This window comes from Dermacentor andersoni, chromosome 1, assembly GCF_023375885.2.
Source record: "Dermacentor andersoni chromosome 1, qqDerAnde1_hic_scaffold, whole genome shotgun sequence".
NCBI lineage: Eukaryota > Metazoa > Arthropoda > Arachnida > Ixodida > Ixodidae > Dermacentor > Dermacentor andersoni.
Window position 1 is genome coordinate 153,333,211 of NC_092814.1, and position 20,918 is coordinate 153,354,128.

General features: G+C 45.1%; 1 protein-coding gene across 1 annotated transcript in view; it reads left to right on the forward strand.

The window, feature by feature from the left end:
- The window catches only part of Herp (Homocysteine-induced endoplasmic reticulum protein), a 63,831-nt gene that overhangs the window by 1,370 nt on the left and 41,543 nt on the right, over positions 1 to 20,918 (forward strand). The window contains exons 3-5 of the mRNA XM_072287769.1: positions 4,471 to 4,548; positions 5,576 to 5,659; positions 20,104 to 20,228. Coding sequence (XP_072143870.1) covers positions 4,471 to 4,548; positions 5,576 to 5,659; positions 20,104 to 20,228 — 287 coding nt within the window. The remainder of the gene's footprint in view (positions 1 to 4,470; positions 4,549 to 5,575; positions 5,660 to 20,103; positions 20,229 to 20,918) is intronic.

Sequence of the window (20,918 nt, forward strand, 5' to 3'; positions counted from 1 at the left end):
TGTGACATTGCATCACTTATTTGTTATTTGTGATGGCAGCCTATCAGAAAGGTCGAGTTGATGTGGAAGAGGACATTTTGTTCAAAATTCAAATGCTAATAGCAAATCGTTCTTGAAAACAGCATTCATGCTTACATACTTGCACGAAATTTCATATTAATGAGCTTCACAAGTTTTCCCCTATGCAGTCCTGAGTTGCTACATGTGTAGTACTACTAAAAAATGCACAGATTGATCTTGAATGGCCTTGAGTAAAGGCAAAAGCCTTATTATAGGTTGAACCCAGACTGGCAAAGTATATTCGAAGTTAGATCTTACAGGGGCTTATTTCAATAGTAGAAATACCGTTTGGTTCGCATTATATCACATAATAACCCCAAGTTTGCCAGGACAGTGCAAATACCTTTGTATTATACGAAGCAACAGCAGGAAGAACAGACTAATTTTTTATAGAACCTGCTAATGTTGTCATTGGGTGACATTTACATCACTTTGCACCTATTGGCATTAAGTTTCGTTAACCAGTGATGACACCAAGAAGAGACATTGTCAAAATCCATTTGTAGTGAAAGGTAATTTATTTATTTATTCAGTTTACCTGACAGGCTCGGAGGAGCATTGGGTAGGGGGGTACAGAAAAATGACAAATATTTAAGGCAGAAAAGGGATCTACAAAGTAGGAGAAACAAGTAAGTTTGTACACTGGAAGAAAAAGGAACACTGATAAACATTGGAAAAAATCCGTACAAAGTCAAGGGAGTACAATGCAAAACAAAGTCGAACAACATAGGCAAGCGAACATGTGAAGTTCCAAGAGTTAATGAAATTTGGCAGGATCTTTTCAAAAACAATATTATTCGGAAGGCTATTCCATTGTGCGATGGCGTGCGGTAATGCAAAGTTATTGAATGACTGTGTGTGGCCAAAAATGTGCCTGAAACTGAGATGGTTATGAAGTCGAGTAGATGTGCGAGAAGGAATTTCAAGCGACAAACGGCTCGACCATGAGTTATAGTAGCATTTATGAAAGAGTTATAGAAGGGCAACAGAGCGGCGGGAATCCGAGTCCGGAAAGGGAACATCGCGTTTAATTTGGGTAATGCTTGATTGACGGCTGTAATTAGAAGTTATAAAGCGGGCAGCACGATTTTGGATGGATTGCCAGGGTACGTTATTTCACAAGTGACATAGTCTTCAGTAAGAAGCTTAATAGTGGATGTTACAATGTTCAGGAAAGTTCTTGGAGGGCCCTAAACACTATTTAGCAAAATTGTGGAAGTTATGGACTAAAGGGCATCACTCATGAATATCCTCCAGCATTACATATCAAGAGTTATTGGCAAAAGTTACCCTTCAACCTCATGCATGGTGCTCACACTCCTTCCACACTGTGCATCTTGTAGGCTAAAGAGGGGCAGGCTCTTGCACCCATTCATCCACCCACTATACTTGTCACCCAGCATTCAGCTTACCCAGCATTCAGTGCTTCTATACTTCTCTGTGACATGATGTTTCTTTTGTTTTTCTTTGGTGTTGTGAGAGCTACTACTAGTTGTTTGGTGCTAATGACTTGCTAAACTCAAGAGGCTCTAGCTCGACTTAAGGTCAAGGTAAAAATGCTGCCATATGAAGCAGTAATGCAGAACCAGTGCTTAAATTTTTCTAATTGACAGCCCCATGCAAACGAAGTTCATCGAAGTAATTTTTCATTGGAAATTTGTTTTATAGCAACAGTTACTTTCAATAGCCTCTTTGTACCATCCAATGGTTCTGTACCCTTCATCATTGGCCACAGCCATAACGCCACAATTGACAGAAATCTTTAAAATATATTTTTCAAAGGGAGTGTTGCTAAACATCTAAATATGGCAACAAGCACACTACAAGATGTCGTTATTCATTTTGGCTGAGCATTATGCAACGAAACTAATTCATTGACTGTAAAGCACTTCTGTAAAAAAGTTAAGTTGCATGCTGAATCTTATAAAATTCCATGTACTACCCATGATTCCCATGGTGGTTGACTGCAGTGCCAGAGTTATCTTTACTAAGCTTGGTATGACAGTGTCTAAGGGGTGATCCATGGCTAAGAGTAATTTTCACACGCACGCACACATAAAAAAAAGAAAAATAAATTTATGTTGTGGGGAGCACCCGCCTCCATTTCCTCCCGCGTACCCACGTCGTCCCGTTCGCACGTGGCGGACGGGTCGTGCCGGCATAGACAAGGAGAGGCACTACGCGCCCTCCCTTTCTCCGTCGCTCTTGTGATGCGCGTACCCCTCTCCCCCCACGCGGCTCACGGGAAAGGGAAATGTATCTGGCGGGCGAGGAGGACTTCCCCTCGCAAAAAGGTAAAAAGGCATAAAAGTGCGCCACCGGGAGAGACTCTCTCTTGGGACGCCGACACCTGGACCGCCTGGACGAAAACACCTGCCGCATCCCGTGAGTGATCTCATTTGTCTGACCCACCCAGACAACGAGGCAAGCCTATTTACTACTATTACTGAGAGGACGCCCCTCTGCGAGTGTTCGCTATTGCTAATAGCAATAAACGTTATTACCGTTGACACCGCTGGTTGCCTTATTCGTTCGAACCCGGCGATTCCCGCGCTACGGGTTGGGAGTACCACAAAGCGACTGCGTGGGGCTAGACCCGGAGCTCGCCTTCAGCCCTAGCCGCACGCAGAGTGGAACCCCCACAATGTTGATTGAATTCATCAACTAATAAGGAAACTTCTCATCAAGTTTAGTTGTCATCTGCAGTATAGAAAGGAATAAAGTTGACTTCTTCCACATGATGGTGTCAAGCGCCTGCCATCAAAAGCATCGGTGAACGCTGTTTTCTAGACGCAGCTGCCAAGTTCAAGAAAAACTGAACACAGAATGTATGCCTTAATTCAAAAGATAGTTCATCGCGCTATTTGTCCATAAGAGACCTTCTGTCAAGGGTGAAAATATCGTGCATAAAAAAATGCTAGAAAAAAGGCATCTTTATGACCGTCGCAAGTTTAGACTGATTAGCAAACCAAAACTGAAACTCAGATTGGGGGATTACAGTCAACACCTAGCCCTGGTTGACTCAATTTTAAAAAGGCATTCAAAAAGAAGTCATAGAAGGAAGGCAGGACAGTGCGACTTCTCCTTCGATTTAAGTGCGTTTAAGAAAATTAACCAGCACCAGTCCACTTTGCCACCATTATGCCTGTTGATGCGGGCAAGCCACCAGTGCCAAGACCTCTTTATCAAGCCTTCAGCAGAGACATTGCAAAAGAGCCTGTGCCTCTACAATCCAGAGTTCCTTGCAGAAGGTTCAACAGTACAGATGAATTATTCAATTGTTAATGGGCAAGTGGTGCCTGAAGACAGAGAGTGTGACCTTGAAAACAGGGGAGACTGCAGCAGCCTTCGCTTTGCTCGTGTTCAATGAGGGTGTACCATACAGTATCATAAGAGTTCTCGAAAAGCTGGAGCTGGAATATAGTGTGCAGACAAGGAAGCACGTTGAGCAAGCGAAAGTGACTAAGGCAAGCTTCTCGGGAGCTCAGTCGAGCTCTTAACAGCTCTAAGTCACAAATAAGGAGGAGAAAGCTTGAAGTATATGCCACTGAGCGATGTGGGGTTCAAGAAAAAGGGTCCCTTGATTGATTGCCATTGCTCAGGAAATGTAGCATGTTTTGAAATATTTTTTTTCCCCCACTAAACACAACCTCCAGGAAAACTATCCTTTCTAACCGCATTGCCAAATTGTGCTTTCAAGGTGGCTTCGAGACTGAAATTTTGTGAGGAACAAGACTATGTACTTCTTCAATTTCTTAATTTCATTGAATGGATGAGGAGGGGGATTATATTTCTGACATACGGTGATAACATAAAAGTCAACCTTAGTTTTAAAGTGATGCACTGTTTACAAAAAAATTGCACAAGATGTAAAACAGCTGCCCTTATCCTGCACTTTAGGCTACTCAGAAAGTATGTGTTCAGAAAAGTTTGTCTTTAGCATTTTTGTTTTAAATAGCACCTAGTTCTCTGTAGTTCGATATAGAAAGTGTTTCATGTACGATTCGCAAAATGATTGCGACTTGACGCTAATAGTTGTGTGGTCGACTTTTGCACGGTCCCATCATATTTCTCTACATTGTAATGCAAAGTGGTAAGGTGTGCAGACACGGACACGAGAAGAGAAGTGGACAACACGAACGCCGTGTTCGTGTGTGCATGCCTTACCCCTTCTTTACATTATGAATCCTTGCCAACTAGCTCAGCTTTCTGTTCTTTTAAGTTTCTACGTTGTGTTGCTCATGCAAATGGGAAGTTGCAACTAAACCGAAGAGTAGAGTGATCATAAGGCTGGGCAAATAGGGTGAATGCCGAAAACACATCTGGTTTTTTCAAAAGGACCAAATTGAACAAATTTCTAGCTAAAGGTTGATGAAAAATGAAATGAGCAATTGTTGTTCTCATGTCCAGAGGCCAGAAGATCAGAAGCTGATCTATTCAGGACAGCTGCTAGAAGATGAAACAGCTTTGAAAGATGTGTTTCGAATGGTAAGTGAAAGCTAGTTTTTGAACATTGAATGATACAACAGTTGACTACTTCTAGTGGGCTGCACAGCACAGCCATGTTGTTTTGTTCTAATAGTAAGGATCATTGCTCAGCAGCTTAACAGTTTGTATGCACATGTGGTGTGGATTTTGCCTTCTTTTTTATTTTACTTGCACGTGTGTATATTTTTCCCCTACTTTAATCTTTTTTTTTCATTTTCATTGTCTATTTGATCACTTTATAACTCTTATGTCATAGCAAATGCTGGAGTGTACCAGGTGTTTCAGGAACAGATATCTCCAATTGTTAAAATAGGCGGTATGAGACGAAAGGGTAATTTTTGCTGGCTTAACTTCATTCTAGGTGTGAGCATCAGATTTTGTGCAGTAATTGGGAATGAAGTTATTAACTAAACTTTATTAATAAAATTTTAAGTTAATAACTTTAGTACACATTGCACTTGCAGAAGTGAAGCCGCTGAGTGCTTTTAGGCTTGTGCACTTTGTAGGAATCCTGTTACCAGCAGTAGTTCTGAGGTATCAGTATCAAAACTTGTGGCAAAATGCATTTACATTGCACGAATACTTTTTGCACAAGGCCTTTGCCAAGCAGGGGAATACGAAACTGCTTGGAACGTCAATGTATTCTCCGGCTGATTTTGAGGTCAAAGGTCTTGAAGGGCTAGCCTTGCTTTTCCTTCTGAGCAAGCACACCTCAAGTACAGGCCAGCTTGCACTCCATAGTAGCAATACCTGAGCAAAAATTATTATTTAGAAGTTAAATATTGAAACTTCTATAGTTGTCACCTGTCTGTAAGGGGAAAAATTCCTGCCTATACCTAGTGCTCAATGCAATACTCTGTGGCAGTAAATTATTGATTTTTGAATTTAATTGATGTCTAATCTGGGCAGCTTGCACAGTGTACATTGTGCAGTTCTGTTAGATTCAGAATGATTCTTTATTCCATTAGAGCTGTTTATCCATTCTTTCAATTGCCTACATGAAGTATTCTGTTGTTCTTTAATACAGGATCTTGGGAAGACACACATCCTTCACCTGGTTTGCAGGCCAGCAAGAGACTCTCCTGATGGTTCACATTCTCCCATTCCCCTTGTATGAATTATTCTCTATTTACTGTTTGTACCACCACAGAAACTATGTTTTAATAATCTAGTTATCAAGAAGGTAGTTAAATGCACTCTTTTCTCGTGTATTGTCTGTATAATGCTGATTAATCTCATTGTTTGTGTGCATGCATGTGTACTTTAAAATGTAAAGTTCTTAGAAGTAATGATCATTCTGTAAACATTCACAATAAAAATGTGTCTTGAGGTATGTATAAGTGCAAGCATTAGGTACACAAGAAAGCTGCTTTTAACATGGTTAAAAATTGGTCTGAGTGGTTGCACGGGAAGGTATTATGCTCGGAAGGCTTCCTTTTACAGGACATGCAGATTTTGCCTTGGCTATGAATATGTGGTTTGTTGATATATGAGCTATGCACAAATGGGCTGTAAAAACTTATATTCATACATATACAGTGCAGTCCACTTATAACGATACCACATATAACGATATATCGGTTATAACGATGGGTCGACATGAGAGTGTCATTTTATGCATTAGGTCTATGGGGAAAAAAACCATTTATAACGATCGGTTATTCACCGCATATCGGATATAACGATCAAAATTTTGCAGTCTCGACGGCGTTTTCCGTGCCAAATAATCGTAACGTTTGCGTTGCTTAGTTCCCTGAAACGAACGATGTCGAGACGAGGCGATGTTTACCTCCGTAAGTTCGTATCTGCCGCCATTACCGCGCAGCGCGTCTCGCCCCGCCCGCGCACGAGTAGGCGCAGCCAACGTTGGCGCAGCGCGCCACAAGATGGCGCTAGCTGCTTCATGCGCGCGCGTCGGCCACAGTCGCTCCGATAGAGAGAGAAAGAAAAAAAGAAGCGACAAGCAAAGCGGCGCGGTGGCGCCCGTCCCGCGTCTCTCTCGCGATAGCAAGCTGACGCTACCGAAGCAGCGTGCAACCAACGGTTCAACCCAGTTCGAAGATGGCGCCGACAAAGCGCAAAGCTGTGTCGCTTGACACGAAGATGGATATTTTGCAGGACTCTCGATGCGGCTTCAAGGTGAGCGCCCTCGTGAAGAAGTATGAGCTCGTCCAGTTAACGATTTCAACCATCTTGAAAACCGGGAGCACCGCGATTGTGAAGGCAGGAGCTATCAGCGGCCATTCCGATCAGCGGAAAGGGGGTTAGAGACCCTTTGTACGCCGATGTTGAAGAGGCGCTTTACCAGTGGTTCATCACCAATTGCTTCAAGAAGGCGGGCTTTTTGCGTAAGGACGAACTTCCCCAACCCGCTGAGACCGACCCGGTGGAAGTCGCTGACATAACCGAGCTCTGGGAGCTCGTTCTTACTGGTGACACAGGTGGTGTGTCAAAGGAGGAGTTTTTTGACTGCAGACAGTGCTGCCTCGACAGACGGCAAAGTTGTGCGACGGTGGCGACGGCTTCAGCGACAGTGACAACGAGATCGACAGTGGTTCCTTGACCCCGACCACGATGTCCACGCAAAGTGCACTGTCGTCGATCGACTCCTTAATTGATTTTATGCATGCTAAAGGATTGCCGCCAGTGTTCGCGCAGCAGCTGGAATCCATGCACACCGCGGATGTGAAGCTGAAGCTGCCGCAAAAGCAAGTGCAGATTTCGGACTATTTCGGCGCGCCTAACCCTTGACACGGTCATTGGCGCTAGAAATAAAGTTTGTTTTTCACGGCCTACTGTTTACATCATCTATTCTTTAGAGCAAGTAGCGAATTCGAGTTCGGAGCTGCAAAGGTATGTTCCGCGTTCTTTTTTTTAAATTTTTTTGTTTTTTTTATAACTGCAGTCCAGATATAGCGATCATCGGTTATAACGATCATATTTTTCGTCTTTCTCGATATCGTTATAAGTGGACTGCACTGTATTGTAAACATTTATGCGAACTTCATCTGTACAAAGTCATCATCAATCATCGGCTCATGTTTTTTTTTTTTTTTTTCGTTGGCGTCATTTTTCCTTTTTGGAATAAAGCGTTGTCTCGACCATGATATTTCAAGTAGGCGCTTTAGATCCCTTCGACCTCACTCCTCTTCAACATCTCACCTGGAGCTACGTTAGGGATGCAGCTTACGCCAAGAGGCCGCCATGTCACTAGACCAGCCCGCAGCGTCAACCAGCTTGGTTCAAGTGCCAGTCACTCCCAGCCCTGCCAACAACCGGTATCGCAATCCTGAAATCTTCTGTAGCTTGCCTGGTGAGGACATTGAAGACTGGCTCGACAACTACGATCGTGTCAGCGAGTACAACTGGAATGAGACATCGAGGTTAAAAAACGTCCCGTTTTACGTCTCAAGTAGCCAACACATGGTTCCTAAATAACAAGAGAGACTTCTGTGATTGGTCGTCTTTCAAGGAGCAGCTACGGCAGATTTTTGGCACACCTACGGTTTGTTCAGAAGTTGCGAAAAAGAGGCTGTCTGAGCACGTCCAGCATTATGGCAAGTCGTGTACCTCGTACATTGAGGACATCCTCGCGCTGTGTCGACAGTGCCATACCAGAAACTGACCGCGTGCAACACCTTAAGGGTATAGGATTTACTGCCTTCAACGCACTCGCCACTCAAAACCCTTTGATGGTGTCGGACGTCGTCTCCGTCTGTCAGCGCCTCGACGCCCTGCAATCACTCCGCTTGCAACCGGACTTTTCTGGCAACCCCCTGGCAAACAGGGTTGAGCTCTGATCTATCATTCGAGCCATAATTCGTGAGAAATTGCAAGTGCATGGCTCACCCCCTTGCAGCAGCGCTCACGTCCAACCTGCTTCTACTGACCTGCGCGGCATTATTAAGGAGGAATTGGCCTCCCTGCAGAACGCCCAGCATACCAACGCTTCTCCTTGCCCACAACCGGCTTCTTACGCCCAGGTTGCTGCAATGCCAGCCGCACCGTCTGCGCCTGTTCACGATCACCTGGCCCCTTTAGTCACCCGAGCTCCGAACCCACCTTACTACTCTGCCTGGCGTTCGTCGAGGCCTATCTGCTATTACTGCTGCTTTTGAGGACACATCTCCTGGTTTTGGCGACCCTACCAGCAAGACTAACATCGTGGTTTACGCTGCCTTTGAACGCGATGAGCCACCTCCTCGCGTCTACCGCACTTATGACAATAATCCTCCCGCTCACCGATCTCCATCTCCGGCCGACTTCTCCAACACCGCCCACAACACACGTGCCTCGAGACACCACTCCTCATCGCCGCTCCGACATTCTGTTTCGCCACTTCGGCCTGTCTCTCAACTCCATGTTCAGCGACCGGAAAACTAACCAGTGCAATTTTTGGAGGGAAAAGTACATCGCCACGGAGTGCTCCAAATCCTCCTGAATGTCCATCGAACATGTTATTGGTGTCTGTAGGGGGTGTGCGTTTGTTAGCTCTGATTGACATGGGAGCTACTATACCTGTTATGCGTGCGGACCTGTGCTCTCATCTGCGGAAAGTGAAGGCGCCTTATGTTGGATCATCTTGATTGGGGCTAACGGAGCAATCATTCAGCCATCAGCCCAATGTACAGCATGTGTCTTCATTGATGGTATCCATCATCACATTGAGTTCATGATTTTATTCCCGTGCGCTCGTGAACTAATTTTAGGTTGGGACTTCCTCTCGTCACTGTCCGCTTTAATCTCTTGCCGTTCATATGACCGAGACAGTTCATTGCAGCGGGAGTGCTGATGAGGCCAGGGTGTCTACCAACCGGGAAAACTGGGAATTCTCAGGGATTTTTAGTAGTCTGGAAAAACTCAGGTAAAACTCAGGGATTTTGTGCCTCTATCAGGGAAAATTAGCTTTAATTTTATTGAAAGGGTAGAAAGTAGCGGTAATGCTGGCTCGAGTAACAGACAGGAATCGTAACGACTCGTCTTTGACGCCCTGTCGTCGGCTGGAGGAGTTGCCAGTGTAGAGTCAACGACCGACTTTCCGGATTCCTGATAATTTGGACGGCTTCGTGGCACCACCACGTACCCCATAGAGTCAATGTATCAGAACGTCTGAAATTTCGGACCCAAGAACTCTTTGCCGTCCGATTTTCCGGACGTTCTGCGTGACCGCAGGTCGGAAACGGCATTAATCCAAGCCACCACCGCTGCCATTTTGATTACCTCGCCGCCTCGAACCGGTGCTATCGCACGCAGATCCGCTGGAAGCCGTAGCCACCACTGCGGCAACGCTACGCCTAGCTGCTTCACCGTTCGCTATTAAGCTTCTTGCCGTTTGGTGTCGTGTTTCTTCATTTCTCCGCTGTCAGCAATAATTTTGGCTTTGAAGCTCGGAAAGCACAACGCCTTCCATAATGCTGGTTTCTGAAAGTTAGTTTCGCCTCAGTACAGTTGTGTCACGCGGTGAAGCATTAGCAAACGTATTGCGGTGAAGCTTAACAAGCGTAGAAAGGGGCAATTGTCACGGGACACAGTATGTATTCCTTAATTTTACACGCGTGCACCCGCCCTCTCCTGTCACAGTAGGAGCACTGCTATGCCTAATAAGTGTACTGACAGGCATTCAGAGCTTTTCCAGATGTGTCTGTGTCGATTTGAGCCCTTAAGAGCAGTAAAAGACATGCATTTATTTTTTCGGACTGCCTGATTTTTCGGAAGTATTCGCGGCCCCTAGGGGGTCCGAAAAATTGGACGTTGACTGTAAACTGACCAAGAGTATGCTTCAAACGGTCCGTAGTGCGAACGCGCGACAAAAGGAGAACGAGAACAGAAAGGACCGACGCATTGAGGAGTGAACGGGGAATGAAGTATGCGAGTGCTTCTTTGAAGGAGCCTGAGCTCAAAAAACACTCTTGGCTGACGCCGAGATGCAGGTGTCCCTCGTACAAACGAAAATAAATTCTTTAAAGCAATGAAACACAACACTGAGGTGTTGTGCGCGGGCTGAGAGTATGTCAGGACAGTTGAGGTTGACTTACGAGCTGTTCAGAGAGACTCTCAATTGTGACAAAATTCGGGCCTCATACCACTGAGCTTGCCATCAGTTGGTATAAATAGCTCATATTCGAAAATATTTGCTTCTGTATGCACCTCCTTTTTATTTGTATTTGAGAATGTCTGACTCGATTTGCAGTTTCTTTCGAAGACATTTTATTTGCTGTGCATTTTACTAACCCCTCCCTTCTATTCTTTTTTTGAATAACATAAACACTACTCCTTAGTATTCAAAGTGGATTAAGTGGGTTCTTTTAAAAATTTTTTTCATATCCTTACTAAAGAGTGACAGCATTGGGCAATATGGTTCGAGCCCGTCTTGCCATAAAACATAGTTCTACATCACTCAGGGAATTTCGCAAAGGCACTCAGGGAATTTGGAAATGTCAACTTGGTAGACACCCTGGAGGCACGACTGCATTTTCTCGCTGCTGCCGATTCTGTACTGCCTCCCGGCCATGAGCAAATCATAACACTCTCTTCTACAGACATCACCAAGGCGACGTGTTCATCACTCCTTACGGCCGCTGTCTTGCCCATGGGATTGTCTTCGCTTCCTGCCTGGTGCGGTTCAAAGAAAGCTCTGCATTAATCATCGCTTTAAACATGACCACTGAGACAATCCTCCTACCTAAATGCTCTGCAGTGACCTGTTGTGTGGACAGCCAACGAGTCTCCCTGCTTCCTTTAGCCACCTCACAAGCTCTTCCTCAACAGGGCAACTCTACTTCATCTGCCCTTGCCTCCATGATAAGTTCTGACCTTACTGCTGCTCAGAGTGAAGCGTTGCTATAATTGCTCACGAAGCATCAGGCCTCTCCTTTGACGTGAATACTTTGTCACTCGGACAGACCTCCGTTGCCTCCCATCGTAGCGACACCGATGGCCAGACTATTGTACGCCGTCGTCCCTGCGGAGTCTGTTTGACCGAATGCAAAATCGAGGAGAACGTCGCCCATATGCTGAAAAGAAACATCATACGTCCCTCCGCCATCTTGGTCATCATCCGTCGTATTAGTGCAGAAGGATGGATCGATGCGATTTTGTGTTGACTACCGCCCTCTAAACAATATCACCCGTAAGGATGTATATCAGATGCCCCGTATTGATGACACCCTTGATTCTTTGCAAGGCGCGCAATACTTTTCCAGCCTTGATCTTCGCTCTGGATATTGTCAAATTCCAATGCACGAAGCGGACAAAGAAAAGATCGCCTTTTCTACTCCAGACGGTCTTCATGAGTTTAATGTACTAATGCCTTTCGGCCTATACAATGCTCCCGCCTCATTTGAAAGAATGATCGATATTGTTCTTCGCGGCCTCAAGCGGAAAACTTTCTATGTTACCTCGACGACATCGTCATGTTTTCATAGACTTTAGACTTCCGCTGACCATCTGCAACGCTTAGATGAAGTGCTCACATGCCTTTTTAATGCCGGACTTCAACTAAACACGAAGTACCGTTTCGCTCGCAAAACGAACAAAGTCCTGGGTCATCTCGTTACAAAAGACTGCATCCAGCCTGATCTGGACAAAATTTCCGCAGTGCTCAACTTTCCTCGCCCACTTCGTGCAAAAGAACTGCGCAGCTTCCTCGGACTCGCCTCATACTTTCGACGTTTTATCCGGAACTTCGCCAGCATTGCCTCGCCCCTCCACAAGCTCCTTTCTAGTTGCAGTTCCTCCAATTGGGACAATCAGTATGAAGCCGCTTTCCAAGAACTCAAGCGCGTACCTGTTCTTTGTCATTTTGATGACAAGGTGCCCACATTACTGCATACTGATGCTAGTGGTCAAAGAATTGGTGCCGTACTGCTGCAGCACGACCACGAATCTTGCAAAAAGGTTATTGCATATGCAAGCTGCGTTCTGGCCTCCGCGGAAAGTAAGCACCGTATTTACACGATTTTAAATAGACTCGAATGTAAGTCGACCCCCCCCCCCCCCTATCGCATGACAGGAAAAAAAAAAAAAGTGCACGCCCCAGGGCGCATTCGATAACGAAAATTTATTAGTAGCTGACATAGTCACTGGTCTACTCGTCTTCACGAGTGCTGCCATCGTCATCGCTGCTGCGGTCCCACAGCGCGCCGTTGTCCAGTGAAATTCCACATTTGGCAAACGAAAGCACCACGACATCTTGTGGAACAGCAGCCCATGCCGAATGCACCCAACCACACACAGCCATCGGGGAGGCTCTTTTGACAGGTCCAGTTGGCGTAAGTTCGCGGTCTTCTGCCGCCAGCCACTCGTTGTACTCACAGCGGAGCAGGCCCTTAAAAGGCGAAGGTCTGGGCTTGTTTCATGACCATGTCGCACTTCACTGGCAGGGACCGATAACGCATTTCAGCGACGAACGCCGCAAACTTGGCCTACAGCTCCGGAAAGCATCCAGACTTCGGCCCGGGGGAAATTCCTCACTTGCCGTCACAGGTGAAAATTTCGCTTCGCCGCAGTCGCCACTCTCGCACCACCTGTTCAGAAACATCGCACTTGCGGCCCGCTGCGCAGTGATTTGGTTCTTCAGCGTAAAGGATGGCAGCCCTCTTGAACGCTGCTGTGAACGAGTGCCGAATGATTAGTGGGCCTGGAGCACTTATGACGACTGAGGAAGCATGGAAGTAGCACGTAGCCGGCAGTCAAGTCGAACGCGTCAAACCAATGCCTTTGGCCATACTATAGAGCAAGCTAAGCGCAACAGGGAAAGAAAAACCCGTGACCCATGAGCGGTGTCTGCTCTTCCGTGAACTACCAATACTCCCTGCAAGCGCAGTCGTTCTGAGGGTGCCGCCGCGAATGGAACAGCGGCAATTCCATCAACTATCGACCCCCCCCCCCCCCATGAGTGTTGCGCACACTGTAAAACTCTCAAAAATGTTGAAAAACCCTTCCGAAAAGTGAACAACCACACGGAATAGCGAAAAGCTATGGGCAGGGCCATAGAGCAAACATAAAATTGTAACTAAGTTGTAGCTCCCGTTGGTCTCGCTTTTTTTGGCGGTGCCATGTCTTGGTTTCGATTGTAAGTCGACCCCCCCACTTCAGATTATCAAATATTAAAAAATGGTTCGACTTACAATCGTGTAAATACGGTACTCTGTAACCGAACAAGAGTGTTTGGCTGTTGTCTGGTCCATTTAGAAATTTCGTCCATACCTCCACAGTTGACATTTCGCGGTTGTGACCGACCACCATGCCCTATGTTGGTTGTCGACAATCAAAAACTTGTCTAGACACCTTGGCCACTGGATACTCCGATTACAAGCATATGATTTCGATGTCATATACAAGTCCGGAAGGAAGCACCAATATGCCGATGCTTTCACGATGCCCATTACTACCATCATCGGAAAACATCGCATCACCTTTCCTTTTTGGAACAAAGCGTCGTCTTGACCGTGGTATTTCAATATATATATATATATTATTACGATATCATCGAGCGATGCTCAAGAGACGAGCCGCCGCGAGAATGACGATAAAGTTGGTCGGTGCCCTTGGCGCGAGCAAGTGTCGGCCTGGCTGTCTGGCTCCAGTGTAAATAACCTGTAAATAGCCTCTTTCGTCTGTGTCTTTCCACACGTAACATTCTGGTGGAGGCTAGCGATCCCCGTCCTCGCCACGGAACTCCGAAGTGGTCGGCACATCGATCTTGTAACCATGCCTCCCGTTGACGAGCCCGCTTCTGCAACGGCTTCGGCTTGTTCGACTGCTCCAATCGTCACGGTTGCCCCACATCGTGACCCTGGTGTGTTCTCTAGCCTGGAGGGACAGGACGTTGACGAATGGATCAAGCTCTATGAACACGCCAGGGCTAATAACAGGTGGGACCTAACGATCATGCTCGCCAATGTCATCTTTTATCTCGGCAGCACCCCACGCGTGTGGCACCTAACGCATGACGACGAGATAACCAGTTGGGACAGTTTCAAATAAAAGCTATGGGAACTGTTCGGCGACCCCATTGGACGCAAGGTTGCCGCGAGAAAGGCTCTTCCGTCTCGTGTTCAGTCATCTACAGAGCTGTACGTTTCATACATCCTCGACGTCTTGGCTCTATGCCGCAAAGCTGACGATACTATGTCTGAAGCAGATAAAGTGTCGCATGTGCTAAAAGGCATCGCCGACAATGCTTTCAATTTGCTTGTTTTCGGCAACGTCACGACTATCGACACCACAAAAAGGAATGCCGTCGCCTTGGACAAGCTAAAAGCCGCCGTATTTCACACCACATCACGCGGCTACCCAACACTGCTGCTACGTCGACATGTGAGGGTCGACCGCGTCAGACCACCACCTGTAACGACGTCACCCATATTGTTCACCGCTAACTCGAGGCCGCCTGCTCGCCAGCTTTCTCCGAGATGCCTCTCGATCTGCCAGCAACCACCATTGCTATGATTCAGGCAGTCGTCAGACAGGAATTTGAGAACATGGGTCTGAACTCCGTGTGTTTAACTTCTCAACCCAGCGTTCCCCAGTTCTCTAGCGGACCTCCTCGTTCCCGGCAGTCCTTTTCTGCCACATCTCGCTGCTGCCCATCCAAATGGTGTACCCCTGATTACAGGCCGATCTGCTTCCACTGCTGTCGCATCAGCCACGTCGCTCGTCACTGCTGCAACTGATGGCCACCACCTCCTCGGATATACGCCGCTGCTTATTCCCGGACCTTTGGACCTTCTGTTCCCTATGCCACCCGCCATGAACCCACTGCTGCTGATGCTCCTGCTCCGAACCTTCGCTACAGCCACTCGCCCTTCACCTCGACGCCATCAGTCTCGTTCGCCCCAATCCCATCGCTTGGCGCGCGCGAGTGTCGCTTGGTGCCCTTGGCGCGAGGGAGTGTCGGCCTGGCTGTCTGGCTCTAGTGTAAATAGCCTGTAAATCGCCTCTTTCGTCTGTCTTTCCACACGTAACAACATAGATAGATAGATACATAGATAGCTAGATGGGTAGGTAGGTAGGTAGGTAGGTAGGTAGGTAGGTAGGTAGGTAGGTAGGTAGGTAGGTAGGTAGGTAGGTAGGTAGGTAGGTTGTGTGTGTGGGGGGGGGGGGGGGGGGGGTCGTAATTTTTCAGTTTTCCAGAATTTTTAAAAAACGCCTGTGGCACATGGCACAAGTCATGTCCTTGAGTTGGATCATGTGAAGAGGCAGACATTACTAGCACAAAAAATCAAAACAAATATTCAACTAATTAACAACATCCACTAAATAATGTTTAATTAATTACGTTATAGGACATATTTTAATTTATTAATTGTAGCTGGTGAGTTTGCAAGATGTATCCACTTGACATTAATCTCCAGGATGACACCAGTTTTAAGATATTATTTCTCAAAGTGTGGGACATGGCCGTTCTAGTTGCTTTTGTGCTTCACTGCAAAAAAGAGCATTTTGTTCAAAAAGTAAGTGGAACAACAGTGCATTTTTACAGCGAGATTGATGGTGCATACCTCCAAACGTGTCATTCTGGAAATTCGTCCAAGTGTAAATTGCAACATATGCTGTAAAGTAATTAAGAAGTTCCTCAATTTGTTGTAATTTGTCGCCAGTGTTGCTGAACAGGACAATGTCACCTGCAAACCGAATGTTGCCGAGATATTTACCATTGATCCTCACTCCTAAGCGTTCCCAGTTTAATAACTTGTATACAACTTCCATGCATGCAGTGAATAGCATTGGAGAGATTGTGTCTCTTTGCCTGACCCCTTTCTTGATAGGTAACTTTCTACTTGTACAAAACCAAGGTAGCTGTGGCATCTTTGTAGATAGTAATTCAAAAGTTATTCATGTATGCCTCCTATACTTCTTGTTCACGTAATGCCTCTATTACTGCTGGTATCTCTACTGAATCAAATGCCTTTTCATAATCTATGAAAGCCATATAGAGAGGTTGATTGTACTCCGCAGATTTCTCAATTACCTGATTGATAACATGGACGTGATCCATTGTAGAGTATCCCTTCCCGAAGCCAGCCTGTTCTCTTGGTTGACTGAAGTCAAATGTTGCCCTCATTCTATTGGAAATTATCTTGAGGAATATTTTATACAATACTGAAAGCAAGTAATGGGCCTATAATTTTTCAATCCTTTAACATCTCCCTTCTTGTGGATTAGTATAATGTTGGCATTCTTTCAGTTCTCTGGTACACTTAAAATTGTGAGGCATTGTGTGTAAAGGGCTGCAAGCTTTTCCAGCATATCTCCTCCATCTTTGATTAAATCGACTGTTATTCTATCTTCTCCTGCCACTTTTCCTTGGGTCATGTCTTGTAAGGCCCTTCTAACTTATCGTTAGTTATAGAAGGAGCACCCGCCATAGTTGCTTAGTGGCTATGGTGTTGTGCTGCTAAGCAGGAGGTCGCAGGACCAAATCCCGGCCACAACAGCTGCATTTTGAAGGGGAGCAAAAAGCGAAAACACCCGTGTGCTTAGATTTAGGTGCACTTTAAAGAACGCCAGGTGGTCCAAATTAATCTGGAGTCCCCCACTATGGCACGCCTCATAATCAGATCCTGCTTTTGGCACGTAAAAGCCCATAATTTAATTTTTAGTTGTAGAAGGAGTTTCTGTCTCTGTATCCTGTTCATTACTACTTCGAATGAAGGTAGCGTGGCTGCTCTGGGTACTGTACAGGTCAGTGTAGAATTCTTCTGCTGCTTTTACTATATCTAAATTGCTGATGATATTACCCTGCTTATCTTTCAGTGCTTACATCTTGGCTTGTCCTATGCCAAGTTTTCTTCTCACTAATTTCAAGCTGCATCCATTTTTTACTGCTTCCTCAGTCTTTCTTGCATTATAATTTTGAATATCCCTTAATTTAACCTTGTTGATTAGTTTTGACAGTTCCGCGAATTCTATCTTATCTCTTGAGTTGGACACTTTCATTCTTTGTCGTTTCTTAATTAGGACCTTTGTTAGTTGGGCGAGCTTACCTACTGCTTGCCTTGGTGCCTTACCTCCCACTTCAATTGCTGCTTCTGAAACCAGCCCAGTTACGGTTTCATTATCTCTGTTCCAAAGCTGCATATTTGTTTGCAAGCACCAGCCTTAATTGGTCCGCTTTTACCCTTACTGCATCTAGGTTGGCCTGTTTCTTCTTGACTAATTTTACTCTTTCTCTTTTCATATTTAGGGAAATCCTAGACCTCGCTAACCTATGATCACTGCACTTTACCCTACCTAACACTTCTACATCCTGCACTATGCTGGGATCGGCTGAGAGTATGCAATCCATTTTGTATCTTGTTTCTCCATTAGGGCTTTTCCAGGTCAACTTCCTGTTGCTACACTTCCTGAAGAAGGTATTCATTATTTGGAGCTTATTTCTTTCTGCAAATTCTACCAACATCTCTCCTCTAGTGTACCTAGAATCACGGCTGTAGTTGCCAATTGCTTGTTCACCAGCCTGCTTTTTCGCCACTTTTGCATTGAAATCAGCCATGACTACAGATACTGAGTTTACATTTTTCTCATTGCTAATTCGACTTCTTCATAAAACTTCTATTTCTTCATCACCGTGGCAGGACGTTAGAGTGTAGGCTTGTACTACCTTTATAGCTTCTGTTCAGCTTTATTACTACTACTGCTACCCTCATTAATGCTGTAGAATTCATCAGTGTTACCTGCGATGTCCTTAGGGATTAGAAATCCTACTTCATATTGTCTCTTATCCGTATGTCCTTTGTAGCAGAGGACATGGCCGTTAGTTGGCACTGTATAAGCCTCGCCAGTTCTTCTAACCTCACTATAAGGCCAATAATATTCCCTGCAATGCCTGAGAATTCCTCAGAGTCCTGCTAAGCTAGCTTCACTGGAGAGGATTCGTGTGTTGAATGTTGCCAGGTTCATTTTCCAGGGGCGGCCTGTTCGGACCTTAATAGCGAAAATGTAAGTGGGGGTTGAAAGTTAATATGCAGATGACAAAGATAACGTCCAATAGCCCGGCAAGAGAACAAGAGTTCAGGATTGCCAGTCAGCCTCTACAGTCTGTGAAGGAGTACGTAGATCAATTACTCACAGGGGACCCTGATCATGAGAAGGAAATTTACAGAATAAAAATGGATTGGGGTGCATACGGCAGGCATTGCCAGATTCTGACTGGGAGCTTACTATCATTGAAAAGAAAGATGTACAATCACTGCATTCTACCGGTGCTAAGATATGGGGTGCAGACTTGGAGGTTGACAAAGAAGCTCAAAAGCAAGTTAAGGGCCGTGCAAAGAGCAATGGAAGGAAAAATGTTAGGCATAATGTTAAGAGACGAAGAAAGCGGTGTGGATCAGAGAGCAAACGGGGATAGCCAATCTCCTAATTGACATAAAGAGAAAAGAATGGAGTTGGGCAGGCCATGTAATATGCAGGATGGATAACGGATGGACCGTTAGAGTTACAGAATGGGTGCCAACAGAAGGGCAGCATAGTCGAGGACGGCAGAAAACTAGGTGGGGTGATGAAATTAGGAAATTTGCAGGTGCAAGTTGGAATCGGTTGGCGCAGGACAGGGGCAATTGGAGATCACAGGGAGAGGCCTTTGTCCTGCAGTGGACAAAAATGGGCTGATGATGATGATGAATTAAGTTAATTTGTGACTTTTTTTTGCTTAGTTGAATATGTTTTGATTTCTCTAGGAAGTAATGTCCACCTCTCTGAAGAATCCAGCTCAAGGACTAGAACTATGTTATCTGCAACAAGCGATTCTTTAAAGATGCCACAAAACCTAATGATCACCCTGTATATATTTACACATGCTTAATTGTGTTGCTCAATTTATATGTACTAAGTGCCATTAATAGTGTATTACTGCAAGACTGTTTGAAATGGTTTCGGTAATGACAGAGATGAGAGCAAATAAAATTGTTGCAAAGCCATGGTGCAAGGAAGGAAGCTGTCCTCCTCCGTACCCGACTCTCCAGATGGCTATGAGCCAGCATGATTTGGACATCGCTGGTAGTTAAACATCAAGTGTGTCTTCGACTTTGTCTGTGGCCTCAGCTTCACCAGCTGTCAGCGGTGACTTTACACATTGCATAGGACGAAAGTAAACAAAATTGTATGCATTGCTGTTAGTTGATTTAATTAACCTTTTTAGTAAAGTTTCTCTTCACATAGATTCCAACATGTGCATTGGGTCTGCATATCTTTTTCTCTCACTCTACCTTTCTTTCAATAAGAGGCACTTCCGATGGCAATGCTGTAAATTTTGTGTCGTGGTTTGAATTGCTATTGACTATTTGTACACTGTAGGCACAATGTGTGACATGGAAGCGCGAGTTGTGAGGTCATCTGTGCTGGTGGGGATACAGGCTCTTCCGGGAAGGAGGGCAGGCAGGCTTTTGTTTGAATTCCCAGTCGTTTTCACAGCATATATTGATATTATAATTTGTAGACACAATCCTTACAGAATTATGAACGCAGCACCATGTTTTTCTTGCAATGCCCAAACTTCATGAGGTGCATTTTAACACACTTTTTCTTTTTTTTTCCCCTTTTATTCTCCAGATGGCTATGAGCCAGCCTGATTTGGGCATGGCTGGTGGGTCAACATCAAATGTGCCTTCGACTTCGTCTGTGGCCTCAGCTTCATCAGCTGTTGGCAGTGATGGGCTTCGGCATAGAAGCGCCAGGTAAATTTACAAGTTCCTTTGTTCATTGATAGCCTTTGTGCATGAGCAGTGTAGCAAGATATGTTCCTCTTCCTGGTATGCCACATTATTCATTGTATTAATTTTTATTTCTTCTTTGTATACTTGGGTGTCTGCAAAAGAAAACCAGCCTTAACCATATAAATAATAAAATATATTGTAGTTCTGTGCTCAGTCACATCTATTCAGCTTTGAGAAGCAGATAAAATTTTCAGCTTTGCTGTCAATGCTTGAAGTGCTTTTCTGAAAAATCATGCACATATTCCTGACAGAGGCCTGATAAACCCGAACTATAAGGATTAATTTTGTTTTCAACATAGGCAAACAATTTTGCAAATCACTGCCAAGTCGCCACAGATGCTCACCAAGGGACTGGATAGGTGCACTTCGTCTCGGGGATTTTGTCATGCTTGGACAAACGGCATGTTGAGTGCTAGTTTGCAGACCACAGGGCAAATAAGATGACATGGACATTGCCATTATCTCTGTTTTATTTTGCTAACAGCCTTACAAACACTGTCATATGCATATGCACAAAAGCAACAGTGAATCTTTGGAAAAGAAAAGGCATGCAAATGCAACACCAAAATCAGGACAGTTTCAAGAAAATTGAACCCTTTCTTGAGAAGATTAGCAGATAGTTAACTGATACCTAGGTGATGTTTTCTTTCA